Source organism: Drosophila serrata, unplaced genomic scaffold (assembly GCF_035046125.1).
Source record: "Drosophila serrata isolate PLE 108 unplaced genomic scaffold, ASM3504612v1 contig_362, whole genome shotgun sequence".
Classification (NCBI taxonomy): domain Eukaryota; kingdom Metazoa; phylum Arthropoda; class Insecta; order Diptera; family Drosophilidae; genus Drosophila; species Drosophila serrata.
In genome coordinates, this window is record NW_028257260.1 from 3,287,627 (window position 1) to 3,315,042 (window position 27,416).

The window sequence follows — 27,416 nt, forward strand, 5'->3', positions numbered from 1 at the left end:
GGCTGAAATTTAAACACTAACTACTTTGAAAATCTTGAAGATAAAAAAGATCTCAATATAATTTTTATAAGGTTCATTGTAACGAGTGCGCATTGTATTTATAATCTGTGTTTTTTGTTTGGCCTTTTCCCTCTTAGATCTTTCAAATGTCTTGGCGGGGCAGGCGGCTAAAGGTGGGGGTGGTGGTGCGAGGGACGAGACAGCCAACCACAGCCATGCTAAAAACCGAACCACCGCCGCACCACCAACCCGAACCGCCGCCAGGGGGCGCCACTTGGAGCGGCAGCCAACAGCAAATGAGAATCATGAAAACTTTCGTTTTTCTATTTTTCACAGCAAAAGCAGACGCACACACACACACACACACATACAGAAAGACAAGAGGAACACATTTCCATTGCATTGCATTTTATTCGTTTAGCTTTTCTTTCTGTTTTTCCTCGCCTTTATTATTTTTTTTTGTTCATTTTCCCCGGACAAAATGGGTGGCACTGAGGAGAATTGCCTTGTGCAATTTTGTTTTGAAGGGGCAGAAAAACTCTGCGCATGTTCCCTACTCTACTCAACCCGAAAAATGGAAAACGCCAAAATAAAAACTAGAAGAAAAAAAAAAGGGAATGCGAAAGCAAAATGCATTGAATGAATGAGAATTTTCCTGGGTGGCTTCAAGGGGTAGAAGGTTACTGGAGCAGGATTCAACATATATATCCCAAAATGGCGGAGGAAAATTCAAGAAAAAATGTCAGCGAACAGGAAATGCACTTTCTTTTACTAGCTTATTAATAAATTATTAAAATGTAGGTTTAGTATTTTAATTTATTAAGGGAATTTCTTATTATTTTCGGTTAAAATTACATCAAGTTCTAAGAGTCGTGAGAGTTTTAAATATACCAAAATGGAGTCCTAATTATTACAAACATATAGTTACACTTTGTCATTTTTGTTTTCCGAAAATGTATAGCATTATAGATTTAGAGAACCAGCATCATTACCAACAAGGACATAACCAGGCCAAGAATTGGTCTCAGTTTGACCTCCGATGAGGCTTTGATTGTTTTCATAATCCACTTGAGACCAACATAAACATCCGTGTAAACAGAGGGCAGAACATCAGAGCCACAGCCCAGGGGATAGGCCACAAGGCCAAACATCACCTGATCCCTTATAAGAGGAGAACCAATATCACCTGGACAAGGATCCGCATCCATGGTTAAATTGTCTTTGCCAGCGCAAAGCATTCCCGAGCGAAAATACTTGAAGTACATCAGACAACTTTGCATGTCCATTAGAGTTACATCCAGCTGAACGATCTCTGATGCCAGGGGGCCATCCTAGAGAATTAATTGAGTATAGTATATAAGAGAGAGATCTCTGACCACATCCTTACCATATACAATCTTCCCCATCCCAATATCGAGTAGGTGGCCCCATATATGGGCGGTTTTAGTGGCAGTAGAAGAAAACCAATTCTAGGATTATCCGTGGGCAGTGAGCTCATCAAATGTATCAATGCCATGTTCATGATATTGTGCGTAATAAACTCCTTGGGCACATATACTGATTTTACTGGCGAACATATTGTTTTCCCATTCACATATCGCAAACGTTGTGGAGTTCCGGAAACCACCAGCAGCATTCTTGGCATATACATGACCTTGACTTGACTGGGATAAAGGAAAAGGATTTGATAAATTAGAAATCTAAGGATTTCTAAGGATTCAACCTACTCCATCACACAATGGGCGGCTGTGAGAACCCATCGCGTTGATATAAGTCCACCACAACAATAGTGATTATCGCCAAAGAAGGTCTGTGGGGTCCTTGATCGTATGGAGACCACATATTTGGCCAACTCCTCGGTGTAGGCTCCATAGAATTCCGGCGAGGATATACGCTTTACTCTTTTAGCTTCACTGGCTGGAATAGTTAGCATGATAAGTAACACTAAATTTAGGTTTTTTAGTTCCATATTAAAATTGTAAGAAATACATAAAATACCACAAATTTATTACAATGAAATTTGTCATATATATTTGATTTGACGCATATTTATATGATGTAGAGTATAGATTTTTTTTGTGAAGCTTTCGAGAGACTAGTTTTTTTTTTGTAAGAATTAGAAGTGTTCTAAAGAACAAAGGATTAAAGAATAAATTTATAAAAAAAAATAGAAAAATATTAAAGTATTTAAAGCAAGAATTCCAATCGAAAAGGAAAACTTGAAAATAATAAATTAGGTTACTTTAATCATTATGAAAATTCTAAAATGATGACAGACTTTATTATTAATTATAAAACCCAATTAATAGTACTTATAAACACATTAATTTTATTTAATAATTATTTCCCTTAATTTCTTCACTCAGCCAAGTTAGCCGGGAAAAATCATAGAGTGATCCTGGAAAAAGGAGCACAGAAAGTGGCAAAAATAAAACGAAATTGTCACCCACAGGCAGCCAGGCAGCCAGCCAGTGGCGCCTCGCCGCAAAGTGCAGCATGATGAGGGGGGGCTCCTGCTCTTTGGGGGGCATGCAGCATGGGGGGGGCAAGTTCAACCCCAGAAACTATTAAAGCATTGAGTTGAGTCGAGTTGAGTTGTTGCTGTTGCTGCTGCTGCAGCTCTTCCAATCAGCGGATCCGATGGCTGCGCATTTTTCTCATCGCACAGCAAAAAGCAAAAAAGAGATGCCTGGGGGAAAAATCGCACAGATGGAAAATTAAAAAAAAAGTAGAAAAAAAAACGTACAGCAAGTGGAAAATCCGGGCACAGAAATAAACTAGAAGAGCCACGGCTCCGCCTGCTGCTGCCAATGCAATTCATGGAGGCGCGCTCAGGGAAAATGAGAGGAGGAAAATGGGTGTGAGTGAGCTTGGGGAAAATGGTGGCAGTGTGGCAGGTGGAAAAGGGGAAAATAGGAGGCGGGGTGTCTCTCTCACTCAGTGCCCCTGTTTTTTATTTGTTTTGAGTGAAATGTTTTCACTGAGCGCACTAAACTCGGAGCGCAACTCGAAATATTTACTCGAAAAAGAGAAGCAACTGCAACAGGGTTGTCATATTAAATTAATTATAAACTATATATATGTATTTTAAAGTAATATAATAATAATTAATTTGTGTATGAGTAAGCTAGTAATATAAGTAAGAAATATTATAATATAGAAGTGAGAGTACTTACATAGATTTAATTAATGTTGTACATTTAGTATTTTAGTACATATGTATGTATTAATTATGAAGTATTTAGAGACTATTTCTGTTAATTTATGGTACAAAAATTAACTAAGCTCTACATTTTCAGCAAAAACCAATCATCAATCATTTAAATCAGTGTCTTACGAATCTGTAAATAGATTTGCTTTCTCTATAAAAACTAATAATTATACCTTTATAAATATAGAGAAAAATTATTATTTTAAGTTTTAAAATAAGGGGTTTTATAAGGGGTTGCATCGTTAAAATTGTCAAAAATTCAAAAATATTTAAAAATTTTTTAAACTTTTAACTTATGATACGGATTTGTTAACCTAATAAAAACTAGCATTTCCGAATTGAAATTAATGTATTTTTGGCTTAGTTATAAAGATTTAATTGTCACAATATTAAAAATAATATTAAATATAGTCTTAATATATATTATAATTCATTCAAATTTAAGACGATTCTTTTTGAATGCTTTGCAACCCTTTTTGCAAATGCAAATTGAGTGCAATTTTCTTTTCTTTTTCCTTGCTTTTCCCACTGAAACTGCAATTGGGCAAGGCTTTTCCCCCTCGTGCTGGGTTAAAGGGTGTGAGGTGGGGGAAGGGTGTCGTTAATCGGAGGCCGACTGTGATTCTTTTCTTTTCATTTTCCTTTTTCGTTTTCCGTTTTTCGTTTTCGCTTTGTTTTTATTGCTTTCTGTCATGGCACGTGGCACACAAAATGTAAACAAGCCGCAAAAGTGAAGCGCGTGGGAGGTCCACCATGGAGGAAAATCAAATAAAAGGCGGCCAAGGGGGGGAGAGAGGGACTTGAGGAGGGCCACCGCGGGGTTAAGAGCTGAAAGGGGTTAAGGGGGATACAAATGTGTCTAGGATTAGAGGATGTGTGGTAACGAACTGAAGAGCAGCCTCAGCAGCTCTATGTATTTAGATCTTATTTATTTTAAACATTGCACAAAAGGCATTAAGAGAAAGTTCGAAAAAAAAGATTTATACATATTTTTAGACAAAGTTTCAGATTAACATTATAATTTATATAGTTAATTATATTAACAATATGCCTGTTTAGTCTTCAGACACTTAATTTCTTGAAATTGAAATCCCTTAAGACTTACAATTTTAGGCTTGTAGATGCCTGGGAAATAAATCATTTTTGTATTAATTAAATTATACGTTAAATATAGTTCTAAATTTATATATAACTTATTAAAAACTCTTGTGAAACAGGAAACCTTCAAAGGGTGGGATAATATGCGATTAATTTATAACTTACTTAAAAAGAACTATCTCCCATTCTATCAGAAATAATCCTTAGATTTGAATTATTTGTAATAAAATAAGATAGTCAAATTTGAGTAAACTAAAGGTACATTAAAAAATCTAAATAAATATTTTGTATTAAGTTAAAATGCTCGAATCAAAAGCCAAAACATAAAATGTATTGACATAATTTCTTCACAATTATTCTTTCATTTCTATATCCTTCTCTATCCCTTTAAATACCTCTTTCCTGTTCAAAGATGCTGAGTCGTTATTTAATACAGTATGTCCTGTATGTATGAATCTCTCTCTCTTCCACCCGCTGGAAAACTCAAATCGCACCTGCTCCGGCGTCCAACAACGAATGGAAATCGGACACGGACATGGACTACGAAAAGCCGGGAACCCGGGAACCCGGGACCGGAGTCTTTCGATCCGATCCTCCGGGTTTATTTCATGCAAAATGGCAGCTCGTTTGGCCGGCTCCGCTCGGATTGCGTGTGCATTGGTTTACTTTTGTTTAGCAAAATGTTCATGCAAATCCGCGCGCTGCATTGCCATTTGCATAAGCGGCCCGGGGACGGGTGCCAGGACACGGACATGGACATGGACACGGACACGGATACGGACGCGGAACTGGACTTAGAACCATACAAGGGGGGGGGGGGGAGAGAGGCATAGCAACCCCCCCCCCAACTCTTGGCCAGGCTTGGTACCGGGGTCCATCATTAACCATCGCAGGTTGAGTCCGCTATTGAACGCAGCGACGCATTGTGTGTGTGAGAGTCAGTGCACTGGAGAAAAAAAGTGATAATTAAATTCTTGAAGAAACAAAAGGTTATTGACAAATAAACTCAAAGAAGGTTGCTGAAACTATGAAGGATCGTAGAGCATATACGAGTTAATTGCTGTTAAGAAACCTTTACCTTCGAAAGATTCTTGTATATCATTTTCTATATTTATAGCTATCTACATTTCTTTATAGATTAAAACTAATTACATCAAACTTCTTTCTATAATTCATATGATCTATAATAATAAATCCCTTTACTTCCAGTAAAGCTCCCAACTTTTATGAAAGTCCCCAATTAAAACCATCTCAAACTTCTTATGTACTTAACATCTTACCCATTTTTGTTTGTTTTATTAAGTGCATTATGTATTTTCTATTAAAAACTTATAATTCAGGCAAAAAAGCAAACCATTTGTTTGTATTTGAAATCTGAGGCGATATCTTACCCCTTGGTTTTTGTTAGTGAGTCCTGGACTCATCACCATTCCAGTGCAATCCTTGCCACGCATATTCGCGCACGCACAAGGACTCGCTTTAACCCCACCCACTTCTACTTTCGTCCTGGCAACTTCTGGCCCAAAGTCCTTTTGGAACTTGCCAAACTGGTTGGTTTAGTTTTCAAAACGGGGCGGTCCACCCACCTCCTTCACCTCATGTGTGTGTGTGTCTATGCGTATGTGTGTGGACGTGGAAAACCATTTAAAATTACGGCAAAAAAGCAACAAAAGTTTTCCAACTTTGGGAAAGGGGAAATGGCAGTGGCAGTGGCAGTGGCCCAGGGATGGTTGAGAAAGGGGCAAAGTCGCGTTGCGTTGCGTTGCGTTGCGTTAAATTAAAACGCGTATGTTGCACACATTAATTGCCAGGAAGTAGATATGCGTTGGTATGGGTTATGGGTGTTATGGAGTGTGTGGGAGATGGAAGTCCTTGTGTGTGCGTGTGTGTGTGTGTGCAAAAACTGGGGGATGGCCCAGTGCAAAAATAGGTTGGGGTGGGGTTTGGCCCAATGCAAAGGTTTTTCTAATCATTAACACAGTTGCCGTCGCCATTGAGCTGCGAGTTTGTTTTGTTTACCAGGCATTTCCACACACACACACGCAGGACACACACACGCAGGACACACACACGAAGCATACACACACATTTGTAAATTAGAAATGTCCGTCAAATACACCGCCCCCTAGCCCCAACCTTCCTGGCCATCCGCCCCCTCCCCTCCCCGTTTGAGTGCCACGCCCCTGCAGACAAGTTGAAAAGGTCGCTTGGCCGTTGTAAGGATAATGCCGATGATGTCCTGTGCCGAGGAGGCAAAGGCAAAACACAAAAACTGCACACACATGTGAGCGCAGTCTTGCTGACTGAGGCGGCATAGTGGGTTAAAATGCATTGGATTAAATAAATAAATAGTAGAAATACCAAATAAATCAAATAAATAAAAAAATAATACAAATAAATACAAAATAATCCAAATAATATAAATCATATATTCACTTAATGTATAAATATTGTTTTAAGCTGCAACACAATTGTACAAAATACTACATTACAATATTACAAGCAATAATAAAGATTACTTACAATTAAGATTACTTATTTCTTTTAATTTTAACATATATCAAATGTTTGTCAATTTAATTTTTTTTTCAGGAATTTATTAATGGTTTACAATTGATAAAGAAATGGCTAAAATATAAAGTCAAACATAGACAACATCTTAGAATACGACAATTTCAATCAGTATATTTAATACATATATTCAATAAATAAATAAAGATATTAAAAATTTATTAAATATGTATTAAACAATTTTAAAATTATTTTCTACATTTGTTATTATTTATTGAAACTTAAGAGTAATCTAAGACTTAAGCTGAATAATATATAAGCGTTTTATTTAATTTAAGGTAAGAGTGATTTATGGTTAGATATGGAAAATATTACTAAAAAATCTCGTAAATTTTCTTAACTTATATTAAGCCTTGCTTTTTAGCAAAACTAGTCCCTGGAATCCCCAAGTACAAATTCAGGCAGTAAATGTAAAGAAATTGTGCAGTTTTCAAGTTTTATTCCAAATTACGAATTAAGGAACTACATTTTCAGGTTGATCAGTTTCAGCAAAAGTAGTACTTATCAGGTAAATTTTGTAGAAGATGAATATATATTTTTAAATTATCAAAACTTATAAATTCGTTATTTTAGGGCTGTTTTTTTAATTTTAAAAATTATTTTTCCTTTCTAAAATTCTGATTGCACCAAGGTGCACCACTTTCTTTAATGTAAAAAGAAGAGCATAAAAAACAATCAATTCGAAATGAAAGTTTTTTAGTAAGTACAGTCTCGCTGGCGAACCCACACTAATTTACAGTTAGACACTAATGCGTGTACCCCCACCCCACCACCTTCTTAACTTCCTCCTACCCACATTTTTTGGCCCTTTGGAAAAACTTTTGTTTTGGCCAAAGACGAAACTGAAGCTAAGGGAATCCGTTTTCCGATTCAAAGTCAGCAACAAACTAACAGCAAATGGCAAATGACGATAGTTTCCACCAACCACCTACCACTCCCCCACTCCCCCCTTGGGGAGGAAAATAGTTTAAAATTCATTATATATGTATATATATTATCTCGAGTGAAAACTACTCAACGAACTTGTCCTCTCTCACTCTGTCGATGGAACAAGGCAACAGTTGCCCCCAAAACACGCTCTCGCCTCGATTTTCAACTCGGAGCTATATACAAATATATATACATATATATATATATATATATAGATATATAATACTGAGCGCTCTAACCATATATTATATGTATGAGAGTGTATGTGTGTGTGTGGGTATAAATCTAGTGAAACTATATATGGAGTGGTGTATATTATGTAAAATGTTGCAGTTTCCAGCTCAAAACAACATTGCCACTGCCACTGCCACCGCCCACTTTGCTACTTGTTGTTGTTTATGATAATGAGCATTTCGCTCATGTGGCAGCAACACATACGCATACATACATATATATATCTCTCTTTATGTGGCATGAAGCTGGGAGTATACTCCTACCTTCAAAAAAAGGGTTGCTTTCCTAGTCTAGTACGTTCAGATAATGATGCTAAATTTATGTATTTTGTGTAGAAATAAAACCTGATTTTCGAAATGAGTGGAAAAGTGGAAATGCAAAGTGTGTAAAAGGGGTTGGTTGGTTGGTTGGTCAGTTCTTTGCTGCTGATGTTGCTGCTGTTGCTGCTGATGTTGCTGCCGATGTTGCTGCTGATGTTGCTGCTGTTGCTGCTGTTGCTGCTGCTGCTGTGTGTGTGTGGGGGGGTACTTTGGGGTTGGTCATTTATTACAAAAATTGTGCTTTGGTGGGGGGAAAGGGTAAGAGTGTTGGCTTAATGCGGTGCCGGTTTTCCCTAATTTCATTTCCCTTCTAAAAATCACTCGACGAAGCAACGGAGTGAACACTCTTCTTTGCTTTTAATTGTTGCCATTCCGACGTCGACGCCGCCGACGGCCTCCTCCTTGATGATTCTGAGCCAAACGAGACTCGACTCTCGACTCTCAACTCAATTTGCGTTTGAGCTATTTGAGGCAACACACGCACACACCCACATACAACACACAACGTATACAACATACAACACATGTGTGTGGCATACGATGTTGCTCCGACACTCGACGCTCAATGCTCTCTCTCACGTTTGGAAATTTGAAAAGTTTTTTGTGTGAAAATTTCGAAAATTCGTGTGCGTTGTTATCATTTGCAATTGTGCCGTTAACCGGTATAGCAGCAGCAGCAAAATACACACACCCACACACCCACACACACACACACACACTCTCTCTCTTAATATCAACGCACAACGCGGACACTTTACTAACGAATCGCATCGCATTCGTTACCCATTCGATTCGCCTTTCGGCCAAAGTTCGGTTTTTGCCTGGCCAAGTGCAAGGCTGCAAATCGGGTGCGCTCAATGGCTCTCGGGGCGCGCTAAAAACAGTATCTCGGACTTGGAATCGGTTGTGTTCGTGTTGCCACACGAATTGCATCCCGCCAGCAGCAGGCAGCAGCAGCAACAGCAGCAACAGCAGCAGCAGCAGCAACATCATCAGCAGAGAAGTCGACTCTGCAGCTGGTCAGGTGCCCCCGAATGTGTCACTCTGCATTTTGACCACTAACGCGCCGGCCGTGTTTCCGTTACGTTCCTCCGTCGTGTTTCGATCGCGTTACGTTACATATTTGCATTCCGTTACGTGGCATTCAGATGTTTGATTAAAAACGTGCAAAATTAGTGGAAAATTCATAAGCATCCCAACATAATCATCACTGGACGAGCGAAAGTCATCAGCAAAGATTTCTCATCAAACATTTGTCCACGGATGGACTAAGATCGAAGGATCTCCCAATGAAATTTTAAAGGGATATATCTAAGATCTCTTAACCAAGATCTTGAAAACAGAGTTAATGTGCTAACCCGCAAAACATCGTTTTAATGTCCAACTTGCTGGCATTTGTTCAAGTTTCTTTATTTTTTTGAGTGTGCCCGCCTTTAAGTGGGTTAGAAAAAGATCATAAGTTGCAAAACAGTGAAGAGATCCACAAAAGAGAGTTCAAAGTGCACAAAAGTTAACATATCAGCAGCTGCAAGCCAAGTACATTTGGTGATCACAACAGCAGATAACAAAGGTGAGTTAAATGTTCAGTGATAAGGGGTTAAATAAAGGGAAAGTTAAAAGGGGTAACGAAGAGTAGTTTATTTTCTTGATTCGCAAAATTAAAATATTCATATGATTTTAATAGAAAGGAAATAAGATCTCTTTGTCAGGAATTTATTTATTTTTATACAAATTACGAAAATAAATACTAGTAAAGTTTAAAAGGGTTTTCTAAGTGTTTTCTTAGACAAAAAAATGGTTATGAATTATGAATTATTACTTCAGCAGAGGAATTTCTTAATCAATTATAACCAGTGATAAAAACTGACTATTTTCTTAAAGATCTTTTAGACAAACTATAAGAAAATTAATACCAATAAAGTTCAAGGGGTTTTTATATAAGTTCCCTTAGAAAAAATCATAAAAATGAAAACTAATAAAGTTAAAAGGCTTTTCGTAAAATCAGCATAGGCATTTTCTTATCAATTGTAATCAATAATAAAGAATGACTATTTTCTAAAATTATTTTTAGATAAAAACTAAGAAACTAAATACTTACAAAGTTTAGAGGGTTGTCAATAAGGTTTCTTGGACAAGAATTTTTAAAATGAATATTAATAAAGTTCAGAGTGTTGTAGAACCTTTGGGATAGGAATTGCTTAATCAATTATGAATTATTATATTTCTGGGGAACTAAAATTCACTATTTGAGGAGTGGTTTATATCAAATCTTTTCATTTAAATCAATGAGTTCATTATTATTAATACCGTATGGAAACCACTTGGAGACCTTTTTCCAGACTTTCCTAATAAGAACATGAACTTATTTCCAGTAATCTTTTCCTTTCACAAATCTTTGATACAAAAGTCATGATAAGCATGAATTTATTAGTTATCCAAAGGAATACTTTATATCATCTACTTTTATAAACCTTCTTTTCATATTTAAACTACAATATAAATTCCTTAATTTATTATAAACATCAGAATGGCCACAAACAGTTGACAGCACCACTTGCAATGCCAAACAAGTGAAAGAATCAACCTGACAAAAAGCATTTAATGATCCACTTGACATGTCAAAAATGTATCAAGCAGTGAGCAATTTTTTACTTAATGTAATTAATTAAAATTTAACGTGTTAATTTCGGAACGTGTGAAAGTGTGTGTGTGTGCAAATAAAAGACAGCAACAATTGTGTGCACATATAATATGATACCTTGGAAAAGTCATCGGTGAACCGCACTTATGTACCGCAAGTTCTACCGCGAAATTGATAATTCAACGGTTAACCAAGCGGGCCAACAACTAAAAAAAAAAGAAAATCGGACAAACATAAAAAAATAAATATACATATATGTATAAATAAAAAAGTAAAACACAAACAACAATTGCCTCCGTCGAGTGTTAAACGTTTTACATCAAACTGAACAGTCTGAAAAGGGTCACAAAATAAAAACAGAAACTATCCACTGAGCATAAATGCAAATAAATATTTAAATGAAAAGAGAAGACTTCAAATATTGTAGGGTATTTATTAACAGAGTGATAATTTTATTTAATTTTATATTTATAAGTTCTAGGTAACTTTTGAGAGTGAAAAAAGTCATGTTTCCTTATAGGTTTTAAGAAAGTGGTAATGGGCTTAATCAAGCAAGAGAGGGAAACGAAAAATATTTGTTTAACTGAAAGTTTAGTTTCATTTCACATCGTAAAATATTATTAAGTAATTTATTATTTGAAATAGTAGTATTTTTTATCTGATATTGACTGTTTTAAACCAAACTGTTTTGAAGTTTAGCTCTTGAGAATTATGTTTTGAATGGATGTAAGAAAATGTATTGAGAAACCAATTACAAATAACTTTTTAAGACATCTTAAGGTTATATATAGAATAATTTTCAAGTTTTCCATATTTCTCAATATCAGATGTATCAAATCTATCCAGCATTTTCAAAATACCTTCTTTTGTAGAGCATTTTTAAATGAAAATAGTAGCCAAACCAAATATTGTGCATAATCAACAGTGATTTCGATACCGATTCCAAGGCAGACTCTTAGGGCATGGGGCAAGGGCGTTTCGTTTTGGGGGCGTGGCAGGCAGCTCAAGGCCCTGACTATGGGTTAAGGGTTAAGGGCGTACGGGGGCGGTGGTGTATATGTTGGAAAAGTCGGTGGAAAATCGTGGGAGCTGGGCTGTATTTGAAAGTGGTCAACCAACTCGTTGACCGCAAAAGAGAAAAAATAATAAAATGAAATAAACACACGCAGACAGATAGGACAGTCCTGTGTGAGTGTGTGTGTGTGGTGTGGCAGTCAAATCACAAACAAAAACAAATTGCAGCAACAATAATAATTCCTACAGCCGGCGCTCAAATGTAGGCAATGAAATTATTTTTTCCCCTTTTCATGCAACATTTTCCTGTTTGCATTTCTACTATATTTATTTTTTCATCTATTTTTTGTTAGCTTTATTTTACTTTTTTTGTTGTCTCTCACTAATGCAATGCGACAGTTGAACGTTTCATTTTATAATGTTTAATTTAATTTATATTTATTGCAATATGTTTAGTTTTTTGAGTATTTTTTTCTAGATGCTGATTGGCCAATTTGAATGTCGCAAGTTTTGTTGGTTTGTTTTTTACTAAAGTTAATGATTTATTTTAATTTGCTGAAATTATTGACATATCTCTGTGGCCAATCGGTTCAGTTTGATGAAAATGAGAGCTGAAATTAAACATTTTTGTTGGTTAATTGATGAAACAGATATTTAATTAGATTTGAAGAGTAAATAATATTTTGCCTAACTTGGTGTGGTTTTTTACCCAAGAAAATATCATTAAGTTTTAGAAAGCGATACTTTTAACTACTAAAATGATGAATTATAAATAAATCCTTATAGAGGATAATCATCTAAAATTAATTTATAGGCATATAGCAACTTAAGCACAAACAAACCCTCAAAACATTCATAGAAAAAATATGCATTAAGCTTAGTATTTTAATTAAATTAAATTGTCCCATTTAATTATAATTTAACTATAGATTTCTATTTTAATTTATAGTTAAATACCCATTTAATTAAATTTATAAACTAGCTTATAATCTTTAATTTTGAAATTTATAAAACTCGCTTTCAAGTGAAATCATTTTCCAGTTAACAAAATTCATTGAATATATTCATGATTATATTCGAATCCTTATTGTATCTTCATTAAAAATTGATGACCATTTGAAAATGGAGAACTTGAAGTCAGGGAGCGGAATTGTGTGGGATCGGCGGGATATATATATATTTATATATATATTTATGAGGGTTGCTTGCAATTATATTGTGCATTGTGATGTTGTTGTCCTTCGTCTGCGAATTTTGTTGTTTTTTTTTTTTTGTTTTTGTGCCAGTGCAACTTTTATCGATTTAAATTAAAAACGCATTGCTGCAAATTGTAAAAATTATTGTGCACGTCTGTCCGACTTCCCGGACCAGCGTCTGTCTCGGTGCATTTCCCAGCTTTTCCTCTGTGTTTGTGTGCCAGGAAGCGCCAGCACATTAAGTTGGTAGGCCGTTGTGTTGTTCGGACAGCATCCTCCTGGTGGCTGGAAAAACACCCCACCCACTATCCTCATTTTCCTCTCTTATTTTGCTTTTTTTTTGTTGCCACACCGCCATGTCCATGTCCATGTCATTGGCCGGAGCAATGCGGAAAATCGCATTTTCTCATTTGGCTTCTGTCATGCAAAAATATCAAAAGCGCGTTGCGAAAATCTCGTTTATTTTTCACACGCATTTCTGACATTTTCCCCCTCTGCCCGTTGGATTCTCCTTCTCTTTCGGCGAAGAATCTGCTGAAGACTGCTGCAGAGGCAATATTTTTTAAGGCGGTATTACACCTTGATTTGTTTATGTGATATCCTGGAAAAATACAATAACTTATTAAAGTAATTGGATATTATATATTTTTGTAACAATTTAGCAGGTCTTAAGTCTTATTTATTTATTTATTTTTTATATTGAGTATTTGGTTTAAAGGAACTAGTGTAATACAGCCGTAATGTCTCACAAAAATTGGCTTAAAGCTGTTCGATATGCGGTTGGCTTGCATCGCATCGAATGAATGAAAGACAACTTCAATTCTGAGAGAAATCGCACACGTTTTCTTCTTTGATTTACTTCTGGGTTGGGGCACTTTATGAAGTTTAAGGAGATATCAAGTATACGCCACCGAAAGTGCTTCTTTATTGAGCTGTGGTTTGAGCTCACAAGATTAGGCCATTGAAATATTACGTATACGTAAATGATTTCTTTTTTGTTGTGGATTTTTCTGCATTTAAAAGAAGTTTGTATTTAATTTTTAAATTAAAGTAAATGCCTTAAGAATAAATAATGATAAATTATGGCTTGTAGAAACAAGTCTATATTAAAAGGAAGTGTTTTGTTTACTAAACTTTGAAGCTATGGCTGCCTTTTAAATATCTATAGAAATATCATTTATATTGAATAATATATCGATATATTACGTATACGTAATATTGATTTCTTATTTGTTGTAGATTTTTCAGCAAATAAAAGAAGCTTGCATTTAATTTTTTAATAAGATTTAAAAGCCTTCAGAATGAAGTATGATAAATTATGATGTGTAGAAATAATTTTATAATTAAAAGAAGGGTTTTGTTTACAAAGATCTAGAACTACTGCTGCCATTTAAATATCTTTATAAATATTATTATATATAGTATAAATGTAACTCATTTTTCGTATATTTTTGTACTGTAATTTCATTAAAACAAACTTATCTCCTTCGAAATGTTTATCAATAAAAGATTAAACATTCATCTGGAAAACCAATTGAAACCTTAAATTTTGCTTTCGGATGGCTTGCACTTATCGGCAAACTCTTAATTTAACCCATCGATATCCTTTTGCCATGAAATATTCACGACGGCCTGCAATCTGTGATGTTCTATTTAAAAATGCGCAAACTGAAAGAGTTAATGCTATGTCCCCGGATCCAATGCATTAATGTCCCGGCGGCGGCAGGCTTCTGAAAAATATATAAGTCTACGTACATATGTATAATATATATATATTTATATACGAGGGGCAAACGGTGCACACAATTAATAAGAATTACAAGTTGTGTGTGTGCGTGGGTGTGGGTGTGAGTGTTTATCCTGCGTCCTGCAGGCCTCTTTGTATGTGTGTGTGTGTGTGTCTGGGGGGCGGGAGGTAGGCGTGGCCATGACCAACAACGGCCGCACAAGTGCTAATGACTTAATAAATCATCGCGTGCGACAAAGAAATATATGGGATATATGTTCCTGGTCCAGCGGTCCAGCGACCGCAGCCAGGAAGAGCCGATGGTTCGGTGCCATTGCTGAGGTCCTGATTGGCGAAAAACAAAAAAAAATATAAAACAAAAATATATACAAGCACACGGCAGAAAAATAAATGCATAATTCAATGAAAATCCAACTGAAATTTCCTTTAATCCTCAATATTCATTAAAAAATATGAGCCAACCTCATGATGTGGCCGTCGGCGATGTTGCTGCTGTGTTTGGTCAAGTTGCCGATAATGTTGCCGATGATCCTGCATATCCTGTGGCAACTTCAGCAACTCTTGGCAGTATTTCTCAGTCTATTTATCTTCTGTGTAATTATTAGTATAAAACTTAAAGCTCCTGACTTTCTATATTTCTAAAATATTGTCTAAAATTTCTACAGTGTTATAGTTGATAGAATTTCTTTCTTAAGTAGTAAATGTGTTAAAATTTCTAGGACTCTCTTTACTTTGCCTGCCTTTCTTGTTGATAATTTGGTTACTGATCCTGTTGATTTAATTTCAGCCAGTGCCTGGCTTTTATCCTTATTTCCTTGCTATTTTATTTTGTCAATTAAAGCCAGCCTCTGGCGTTACTGCCGTACAGTTTATTAAGTCGAATGTGGACATCCTTTTGCTGATGCTGCTGCTGCTGCTGATGTTGCTGATGTTGGTGCAATTTCTGTTGCAGCCGCTGCTGGTTTCTGCGGCCAAGGGCCAGGTGCAACATCGTCCCGGTCATTACATCTTTATGTGCATTTAAGTACATAATGTATCGGTCCTGTGCCGGGGAGAGTACATAACGCAATGAGGTGCGGGGCGGGGCAGCGGGCTTAATCAGCAACTTAAATGTGTCGTGTGGCAGCGATCCGACCTGGATTGCGCCGATTTTTCCGCGATTTTCCTCCCTTTTCATGTTTATTTTTTTCCGCGCCCCCCATTTTTCCCTCTTTTTTGAGGGAAACTTTTGCTGTCCGGCCATTTGCACGTTACAAAAATTAATTCGATTTGCTGCTCGGCGGTCATTTTAATCGTTTGCCGTCGTGCGGTGCCGTTTAATGAAAGGACCAAAAAACCAGGACACTGCAACACCCCCACACACATACACACACGAGCAGCCGGCTGGCAATGCAATTAAAAATTAAAAACGTGAGCAAAATGCATAATGAGCTCTCAAGCAACACTTCATTAACGCGTTTTCTTTGCCGCCAACTCTTTAACCCTTGAAATCCCACCTCCCCCCAATGCACTCTGCACTGTCAAGATAAGTTACACTCCTTTTCGCCGAGTGTCCTGGGTGTCCTGTTGTCCTGGTTTGTGTGTCTGTGAGTTCACATTGATGGGCGACAAAATGTTAACAAGCTGTTGAAAAATTGGCAAACAGGCCAGAATGCGTAACCAGCGAAAGGACCTCCTTCTTCTCCAACACTTTCCACCGGGCAGCAGGTCAAAAGTGACTGAGGGACAAGTGCAGGAGCAAAGGCAACGACCATGGGATATCCTGGGAATAACTTACAGAAATAAAACCAAGAAAATATGGTAGAAATATATGCATATTGTGAGAGTATATATTAAGATAAACCTTTCAAGACTGCTAGTAATTGTTTTACAAGTTTTGTGTAGTGAAAGCTTAGCTCTTCCTACAAAACCTATCATTCCAAAAGGAATTTCAAGGATCTATAAGCCTCAAATGATTCCCAAATATTCCCAAAAACTTCCCAAAACCACATCAAGGGTATCAGTTTATCATCGACTGACTGCATCAACTACTTAAGCGGCGTCATAAATTTACACACACACGCCACTCTGGCGCACAAACAGGGCACTGTAAAAATGAAAAGCCCCTCGGGAAAATCATCTGGGGATGAGGTGGCACCCGTTCCGCAGTTCGTGGCCTCAATGTTGGCCTCAAAATGCAAAACCCCAAAAAGGAGCAAAGTGCAGGAGCTCCGACACAGAGAGAGAGAGAGCGAGGAGTCTTGCACGTGATTGTCAACAAGTTTGACTGCAATGGCTTGGAAAAATCGGTGTGAGGGGGGAAAAACGGGGAGAGTATGGCCTACAAGATGGACCCTGCCATGGGTCTACCGGTATTGTTTGCTCTCTTTTTCCCTTTTATTTTTTTTTATTGATTTTTCTTTTGGCCGTTTTTTAAACGTATTTCTGCATGTGCGCATATTACGCATACGCCGCGTGTGTGCAACGGAAACCAGCCAACTGACCAAACGCGTCCTGCCAGCTGCACCAGGCATTGCGATCCCCTGGAAAAGGCCCCCACTGTTAACCCCCCAATACCCTTTAACCCCTGTAGCCCCCCCTTTAACCCTTGTTTGTCGGTCTGCGTTTGTACAGCTGTCAGACAAGCCATTGCTTTCTCGCTCTGCCTTCCAGTCTCTTTCTCTTTTCCTGCCCGCAACTGCAATGTCCTGCCAAGGAGGGGTAAAAATAATAATAAAAAAAATTAATGCCCGCTTCGTTTATTGTTGTTACAAAAAAAAAAAGGGAGAAGAGAAGGATATGCTGGACAAAAAAACTCAGGGAAAAATACAAAAAATTTAAATATAAAAACAAGATGAAGCGATCATATATGGAAATCGAAAATGGGAATACTCTTTTATCGAAAAATTTGCAGGATATTTATATAGAAAGATGATGTTTTAAAGGAATATATTATATAAAGAATATGTAATATATATAGAAAGATTAAGTTTCAAAAGAATATATCTATGTAAATTTACCGAATTTATAAAGTATATAGAAAGATTAGGTTTCATAGGAATATATAATTTACAGAATATATAAGATATATATATATATATAAAAATATTAAAATTCAAAGGAATATAATATATACATAATATATAAGATATATAAAGAAAGATTAGATTTTAAAGGAATATAAAATATGAAAAGGGATAAAGAACATTCTTTTTAATATTATTTATTTACTTTCTATTTTCTTAAAGTAAGAAGAAGGACTGTATTCAATGTTGAAAACTAGTTTAATTTAAAGAAAGTATTTTTTAACGAACAAAATATAAATAGAAAAATAATTAAAAATGTTTAAAAAGGGTATTAAAAGAATATTAATAATATTAACAACCGATGGTTATAATAAAACCCGCTTTCAGGGTATGTGAAATTTCCAAAAAAGAGAAGAAAAGCTGGGAAAAGCGATGGACACGCGTATTCTCGCATGTTTATTATTGCAGCGGCAAATTGTTGAGGAATGGGGGTTCCCCTCAATTGTTGCATTGTCCTGCGAGCTGCAGTTTCTCTTTTTTTTGTGCTTCTTTGACACGAATCAGACAGACAGACGGGGAGATGAGGGGTTGGTTGGGTGGAAAAGAATTGACCACCAAACAACTCACCTGCCGTCCCCTCACTTTTGATGGGAGGAAAACCGAAAAAAAAAATTACAAACGCAACCCCTTTCCATCCCCCTCTTGGGGGATATGTTCTCTCTGTTTTGGGCCTTTTGTTGGTGGCAACCACATATTTGGTTGCTGATTTTTGGTTTCGTAATTTTTCCTACCCACAATGCAACAGTAGCAACAACAGCGGCAATTGTTGTTGCTGCATTTGTTTGGTCCTTGTTTTTGTTTGCGTGTGTGTTTGGCGGTTTTTCACCTTCTTTTCAGCCTTCTTTTTTCTGGTTTACGGTTTTGGCTCCACAAATTACACCGAGTTGTTTAAGCCATGAAGCGTTTCCTTTTGCTATACTGTTTTTTTTTTGTTTGTCGGTTGAGCCCATTTTTTGCCATGTCATTTTTGGCCAAATAAGTGTTGATTGGTCCAGGGTACATTTTGATGATGGATAAGTTTGGGGGAAAGGATTATGTATAGTAGATATTGGTGGTTTCAAATAAAAAATATTTAGAGTATATAAATAGTTGTGGGAAGAGGTGAGCTTATATTTGTGTGTAAGGAGTGAGAATCAATATTCTTGAGGCTGAAATTAAAAAATATTTAGTATTTAAAGTTTATAGATATTTAAATTAAATAAAAAGAAGGTTTATCTTTTGGGAATTGTCTCTTATTTTTACTATGTTAGAATATAGTATTTATACTGTTAAATAATTATTAAAAAACCCTTAGTCAATAATATATTTCTAAATATTTATCTTTGGCAGTTTTTATAAAAGGCAGCCCTACTCTTTTAATGAAGAATTAAGTATAAATATACTATACAACAAAAGTAGTTACTTAAATAATGTTATTACTATAAACTAGCTTACAAATTCTACAATTTTCATTACTTTATTATATTTAAAAACTAACAAAACTAACTTACATAAAATTACTTAAAAAAAAACATAAATAACATGAATATTTCCTACACAAATACTTGCTACTTTGAAGGAATTTCCGTTCGTCAAAACATATACATCATGGAAAAGAACTTTTAATTGCATAAATCCTACCCCCTGCACACAAGAATTCCCATTCATGTTTCATATTTTCAAATGGAGTTCCTGCTACCAGAATGCCAGTTAATTATTTCCTGGCAAATGGTTAGCCTTTGCCTGCAAAACACAACTCGAATGCATCAATTGCCATTGCAGTTGCAATTCCATCATTTTGCACACATATATATACTATATATATATTCAAAAATATATGTATATAGTTCAACTCTGGGGCAATAAAAATATTTACAACAACAATCATAGCAAAGGCTTTTTAGGTCTACCAATATTATTCCACACAACTTCAAACCCACAAAATGTTGGTTAGTTTTTCGTAATAACTTCAAATCTGCACTTGCCACTTTGTTTGTGGAAAATGGGGGAAAATGCGAGAGTTGTAACCCTAAAATGCAACATACTCATACATGTACATATATATATTTTTATATATATATATTTGTGTATATATTTATGGGTGCATATCCCCTGCCTAAAATGCATTTCACTTGGGCCCTTAAAATTTCAAATGGCATCGAATTTTGTGTTCTGGCTGCCTGTTTTCTTTTTTTTGTTGTGTTTGTTGTTTGTGCTCTGTCCTGTTTTGTGTTCGTTCTGGTTTCTGGTTTGCCATTCCGGGGTGTAAAAATAATTTAACTAAAAATTGCACACAAATATCCCTCACACACAGTCACCGCAAAATGTGTGTGGGCGGGTGGTTTGGTTTGTCGGCCAGGTTTTTCTGGCCAGGTCTCTTCCACTCTCTGCCCATTGGAGGTGTGTGATTAGGCCAAAAACTGCAGGCCGTAAAATATACGCAGAAATAATAAAATCAGGGCCGCAAAAATGTGCAACAAGGGAGCCGAAAATTTGCATGAAAGCGACAGCGATGGGAATTGGGTTTGCTTTTAACTACTGAAATTAAGAGCATATTGCTAATATTTATGCTATAAAATTTAGGAAAATATAAAGAGGGTTTAATTTAATGAATATTAAATATTAAATTTAAAAAAAAGTTAAGTACTAAATATGGTTAAATTACAAATACTTTATTAAAGTAAAAAAGGCACTACAAGCAATGCGAAACTGTGAATCAAATAAAAGGATGTGAGACCAAGTTAAACATATTTGATAAGTAAGGCCAAGGCAAAAAATTTGAAATTTGTTCTATAAAATTTGATAATATAATTATAGTATAAATATCACATTAATTATTTTGTTAATTATTTTATTATTTATTTAATTATGAGCTCTTGAATTTAAATGTGGTAAAGGTCATATTATTTTCATCTTGCTAATCTCTTCAGCTTATATTACTTTGTTAGGATTTAATTTGGTTTATGGTAAACTAGGTTTTTAAAATCAAAGGCATTTCTTGAAATAAAGGGCTCACATAGTAATATTCTATAAAATATTACTTACAATATGAATTTAGAATTCAATTCTACCACTACACATTTTGTTTAATATTTAGAAAATATCACAGCGGCAGCATAAACCTTTTCAACTGCTGAAATTTGCTAAATGAATAATCTTTTATTACTAGTAAAAGATCAATTATACATTCTAAAAACATATAATAAAAAATAATTTATTTAGTATATATGTTCTTATATTTAATAAAATATATATTCCCTTCTCAGGCTCATATCTTTGCGATATTTCAGTAATAACAATAAAAGTCTATTACTTTGTAGATGAAAAACGGTCAGTCTTAAGAGATAAAAAAGCAGCTATAATGGTTAAATTCTCAGAACATTTATTTAAGCCATAACATTAGCCATGTTGAGATATAAAATAACACCGATAAAAATGGATTATAATTAAAAATATAAAGACAAAGATAGGCTACCTACCGAAACAAACCAAATTGATGGTGTTATTTAATAAAAAGTTGCCATTGTGAGCTTTCGATTTATCCAAAAAATATTTAAAAGTAACAAACGTGAATATATATTAATATTTTAATTATTTTTTATATATTCCAGATTTGATTTTCCAGGTTTAAAATAAACCAAAGCATTTATAGTACTTTTTGTTCTGCAATAATATTAGTAAATATATTCTAAAGATACTATTAAAATCATAAACCCAAAACTGACCAAAAACACACACCTGGTACACCCACAAATCGACTCAAAAAAAAAGTAGAAAAACTGAGACTGCAATGGTCTGCATTTTGACTTTGGGGGGCGGGGTTTTTCCGAGTGGAGACCAAAGTGAAAGCAACTTTTGCGAGAGCGAATGAAACAAGAACAAAGCGCCACACACACACACCTTTGGAGAGTTCAACCCTTGCTGCTCGAATGAGTGTGACTCAGTCGGAGTGAGTGCGTTCGAGTGCCACTGAGTGCCATCGAATGAGTGTATCCATGTGTGGGAGCTCCATATGTGTGAGTGCTTAATTTGCTAATTGAGAGCCTGCAACGGCGCATTACACTGAACACAAAGTGATGAAAGGAGTGGAATGTTGAGTGAGAACTTAACAGGAGATGAGTGAAAGTCCCTATAGTCCTTTCCACCTTAGATTTGAATGAATGAAAAAATATACCAGGAAATTCAATTTGGTGCGAGTTTGGTGTTTTTAACTTCTCTTCTTGACTCTTGACTCTCCTCCATTCACATCATCAAAGGCGGCAACGGAGGCTGCGGAGAAGACTCAAACACACACATGTGTGTGTGTGTGTATGAAATGAGATCCAATGGGATTTGTCTTTGACAAACAAGAAGCCAGCCATAATGTCTCGGAAAATTCTCTGCATTCTTCGCTCCACTCAATGAGGAATTAGTCTAAGATTCCGACTCAGTCAGAGGGAGTCCTTGGAGAACTACCCACTAAAAACTGCCCCTTATTTCGGTGGCTCCTCCCCTTTTCAAGCCAGAAAATTTAAAAAAATAGACAAAGAAATTAATTTTTCTTCTGAGAAGATTAACATTTTTTAAATGAATAAAAATAATAAGAAACAATATATTGAGACGGGAAAACAAATCGGAATAATTGCATTTTGAAAAGATATAGCAACAGGAGCATGGATTATGAAGGATTTAATTTTAATTACTATTTAACCAAAGATTTATCTTTTAAATTATAGTCTTAAAAAAACATTATTTATATAGACAACATTTTAAATCTAAAAAAATAAAATACATAGCCAGCAATATATAGCTTAAAAGGTCACTGGAGTCTAATAAATTGTATAATTTGCCCTCATATAAAGAAAAATATCATAGAGAAAAAATAAGAATTTAAAAATATTTAATTTAATTTCATTAAAAGTATTAATATTTTAAAAAACATTAAAGAATATAGAATATTAACAAGACACTAACTTTTCCTTATTATTATTATGATCTACAACTGAGTTTATATTCAAAAAATATCTTTAGCTTGATTTTAAATAATAAAAAACCCTTAATAAGTTAAAAAGGAAATACTTAGTATATATTATGTTTAAAAACAGCCAACGGAAATATTATTTTTAAAGAAAAAAACAAACACTTGCATAAATATAATCCCCGTTCGTCATCTCGCAACTCTCGAAATGAATTATTCCCCCGTCATTGGTGCCACACTTTTTATGGGCAATTTAATGGTTAAGGCAAACAAAAGACATAAACAATTTCCTACCTACCACACGATCACCTCCCCCGTCCCTTTCCCCGCCCTACTGCGATCAAGTGCATTTGTTATTGCAGGAAATTTAATTGCCATAACACATAAACAAAACAAAAAAACGCAAGGCAGGCGCATTGCTCATAATTTTGTGTATTTATAAAGACATAAAAGCGCAAGGCCGTAAAAAATATGAATGTATCAAAGGCGGCGCAAAAACAAGACTTTCGGGTGGTCCCAAATGCAAAGATATGGGGGGTATGTTTTGAAATTACAAATTGCTTGTTTTTAAGTCATGGAAATGTAAACCCAAATATCAGATGCTGGGAATCAAAGTAAAGTCATTAAATAAGAATATATTAAGTACAAAAATATGATTTTAAAACACAGGAAAAACTCTGTAATGATCTGAAAAGGGAACCAAAAACCGTGGCTTCACCCAAAATGTTGATTGCAGTTGACAAGACGTCAGGCAAAGTGCAATTTTCACCCTTCTCCCTGCTTCGAATACCTCGTCCTGCAGGTGCCCATCTCCTCAGCTCCATCCACTGCTCCTTCCTCATCCTTCCGTCTCTATGTCCAGCAATCAACAGCAATTTGGCAGAGTCCAGACTTAACACCCTCCTGCCCATGTGGCCAGTGCGAGTGAGTCCAGTGAGTCCTTGGGTCACATCCGTGTCAAAACAATGTACGCACTAGAAGTCATTTAATTTGTTAAACTCGGTGATTTGGACAAACTCTTGGGCCCCCACCCCCAAAAAACAAGGTAGAAGGGGGATTCCCCCATGCAACGCCCAGAGTGCCGGCATGTCAATTGCTTTACTAAAAGGGGCTGCTTCAAATTTTTGGGGACGGAGACGGAGATGTGACGGGGTTTTCCCAATGAGACATACAAACCATACATTGGTGATAACATATTACACTGGCCATCAGGAGAGGGTTTTGATTATGTAAAAATAATTTTAGAAATTAAATATGAAAGGGAGAAGAGGAAAATATAAGGAATACCTTAGTAATAGCTACCTTTTCAATTGGAAATTCCAAGCATGTTGCATGCAACTCTTGTTGGCTTTTAATTATTTTTAGTGCATAACTTTGCTGCTATAAAATATGGTTAATACTATAGAAATTAAATATAATAATTAATAACAATTAAAATATTAAATATCTCAACTTACCAATACCCTGATAGACAGTGTTGTCTGAAGGTGACACTCGCAAAGGACACACAGGACATGAAGACGAAGGGACAGCAGTCCGGACATCATCCGGATGGCAGCCTTGCAAGTTGCATCGTCGCATGTCGCACGTTGCACGTTGCTCGCTGCATGTTGCATGATGCATTCTGAGGGGGAGATGCAGGCAATGCGTCTGCGGTTGCTATTGCAGCTCCATGTTGCCGATGCCGCTGCTGCAATTGCATTTCTGCCCCTGGCATCATTTATGCATTTAAACAATCTAACGCCCCGGGTGGCATGTTTCCTGGGTGCCGGAAATGCAAATTATGTTATGTGTCAAGTAACCGGAAAATTCATTTTAATTGCCGTTGAAATGCCATATTGCACTTACAACCCCCAAAAGTGTGTGGAGCATAAGGGCGAGATGTTGCAGCTTAAGGTGTTGCTATTAAACTAGTCATGGGGCGGAGCTTAATTATTGCAGGTTAAATGTATACCTTAAACTCTGTTCAGTACTGTTTTTTATATGTATTTTGATATAATTAAGTAAATGTACATGTACCAAGAGTCAGGGAAACATATTTAAAGGCAACTAATAAGAAATAATATCGATTCTGGTCCATGCAACCCCTAAGTGCCACCCATTAAGGGGCGGTACCCATTCGCGGGCTTAAAGAGGACTTAAATTGCATTAGAAATTGCACAAGAAAATTGCCAACAGAGACAGAGAGAGCCAGAGAAGGAGACGGCGAAAACAATTGTATTATCACCATGTGTGTGTGTGGGAGGAAAAGCGGGGGGCGTGGCCACATGCATTTCACCGCAAACGAGCCACTCAACGAGTATTTCAAAATAACAGACAGCCGCATTCGGGGCTGACCAGCAAAACCAAATGAAACCAAAACCAAAGCCGACTTCATCAACAACAAAAACATCAGCAGCAGGAGCAGCAGCAGCAGCAGCAACTTGCAACATGCAGCAAGTGTTGCAGCAACAGCAGCTGCTCAAAATGCAATTTTTCACTTTACGCACAGAGTCTGGGCAACCGGCCGGCCGGTCGGCCAGTGCGTAAAATCCAATCAAGCCTCAAAAATGTTAAACGCCTCCAACAGTTTTTGGGCCATCTCTCTACCCCACCATATCTGGCCAAGTCCTTTGCTCTTCTGGCTTAAAAGCAAAAGCCAAAAGCAAGTTCTGCGGGCACACTGGCAAACACAAACAGAAGGATACAAGGGTGCAGCCTAAAAGTAGATGCAAAGGATGGATGGCAGGACACACCGAACAGGCTGCAATCTGGACTTATTACGCCACTTAAGGCTTAAACATAACATGGGCTAAGACATAGGGAAATCGAATTGGAGATACCCTAAAAAATCAAGCTAGATCTTAAGAAGATCCTTGGATTTTTAAGTAATTTAAAGCAAAGGTTATAATTTTATAATATTAATTTTCAAAGGGTTGAATTAACAAAATTTCCTCAACTGCTAATGTCCTATCCTTGTGCCTTATCCCTAGCTGACCCATCAGAACAAAATTCACGCCTAAATCGTGGCCAAGTTTGGCCACATCTCTGTTCCCGCAAAACTACATACATATGTAGCACCTCCGGGCAAAAGGTCCTGTTTCCTCCGGTACAGTATCCATCACGGCGGCATTTCCCACACACACCTCCTTTGGCCTTAAATGTCGTCACATTGTCGCCTCAAAAGGACGAGGGCGGCACTTCTCGCAGCCAGCCAGCAGCTCCTCATCACTTCCCCCTTCTGTCCAAAAAGGAGGATTCCATCGCCCATGTCCTGTTCCTTGTCGTCTCCTCGTCGTTTGTCGTTTGTCGTTTATCAAATGGCCAACGCTACGCCGCCGGCCGTCGGCTAAGTGACAAGCAAAACCGCGAATTGACCAGAGAAAGTCCCTGGCTCCAACTGCAACTCCTGCTCCAGCATCCTGCATCCTGCATCCAGCATCCTGCATCTGTATCTCCATCTACATCACCATGACCATTGCCGTCTCCATCTCCAGTTGCAGGCTGCAGTCGCAGGATGCAAGGACCTGAAAGTGTGCCTGCTGCACACGTTATTAATGCCGGCACACTTGCACTGCCCAAAATCGTTCACAACTTGTTTGTTAGGAAAGTGACGACTATCTTTTCGAAAAGAACTCTACCTTGATTTTCTGGCAGTGCAAACGCAGTCGGAAAAGAGTGCCAGGACCAAGGACGAGCACAAGATGCGTGGCCCGTGTGTGTTCTGTGGGTTTTTTTTCTGGGGGAGGAGGGTGTCGATGGAGGCCAAGTTGGACTGGGGGTCTCTGGGGGCTTAACACACAGGATTGGGCATTGTTTTGGCCGAAAGTTGACCGAAAACTTGGCATTGTTGGTTGCTCGCTTTTTGGGCTTGGGACGGACGAGCGGACAGGACGGAAGGATTGCATTGCATGGCATGGCATGGCATGGCACAGCAAAGGACTGCATTCGGACTGCAGTTCAGCAAGGATGCATCCTTGTGCTTCTCTATTTTTGTTTTTTTTTGGGTGATGTTTTTTTTTTTGCTGATGGAGAACTGCATTTGTTCGTTGGTGGATGAAGTGGAGGGCGTGTTACTGCATCAATTTATGGTTGAATTTTGGTGTCCTCTCTCCTTGTAGGACTCTTGATTTCTGTGGGCGACCAACGACGACTGACTGTGTGTGTGTTTCTGGCCTAAGTGTTCTGGGCATACCGGAAATAAGTTTGCTGCCCGCAAATTTAGTTGATTTAGGCATTAAAGCGAACAGAGAGACCGACGTACCCACTCGAGTCCTGTAGTCCTAGAGTCCTGGAATCCCCGGATCCTGGGGCTTTGCGGTGCGTTGCGTTGCCCACTTTGAGCACTTATAAACAATGTATGACTTAATTTGTTCTCAGTTAGCAAATGTTGTTAATTTCTGGGTTTTTGTTTAGCCAAAGAGAGAGAAAGATAAATTGATTGGTTTGGGGGAAAATTAAAACTGGGATTTGT

The 27,416-nt window shown here is 36.8% G+C and overlaps 2 protein-coding genes across 2 annotated transcripts in view; one reads left to right on the top strand and one right to left on the bottom strand.

The window, feature by feature from the left end:
* Nucleotides 1-798: 798 nt before the first annotated feature.
* LOC110176046 (chymotrypsin-2) lies at nucleotides 799-2,096 on the bottom strand. The gene is made up of 3 exons (XM_020942258.2): nucleotides 1,728-2,096; nucleotides 1,388-1,664; nucleotides 799-1,331 (listed from the first exon to the last, which is right to left on the bottom strand). The coding sequence occupies exons 1-3, from the start codon at nucleotides 1,967-1,969 to the stop codon at nucleotides 972-974; spliced, it is 879 nt and encodes a 292-aa protein (XP_020797917.2). The 5' UTR covers nucleotides 1,970-2,096; the 3' UTR covers nucleotides 799-971.
* A 6,900-nt stretch (nucleotides 2,097-8,996) lies between these two features.
* LOC110176016 (RUNX family transcription factor Runt related A) overlaps nucleotides 8,997-27,416 on the top strand; it is a gene marked incomplete at its 3' end in the record, with an annotated part of 36,163 nt that continues 17,743 nt past the window's right edge. The window contains exon 1 of the mRNA XM_086839244.1: nucleotides 8,997-9,934. The remainder of the gene's footprint in view (nucleotides 9,935-27,416) is intronic.

Coding starts and splice junctions, on each gene's coding strand:
- LOC110176046 (XM_020942258.2), bottom strand. CDS start 1,969: ATGGAACTAAAAAACCTAAATTTAGTGTTACTTATCATGCTAACTATT. Junction 1,665..1,727: donor GCCGCCCATTGTGTGATGGA/GTAGGTTGAATC, acceptor CCTTTATCCCAG/TCAAGTCAAGGTCATGTATA. Junction 1,332..1,387: donor GATGGGGAAGATTGTATATG/GTAAGGATGTGG, acceptor TTAATTCTCTAG/GATGGCCCCCTGGCATCAGA.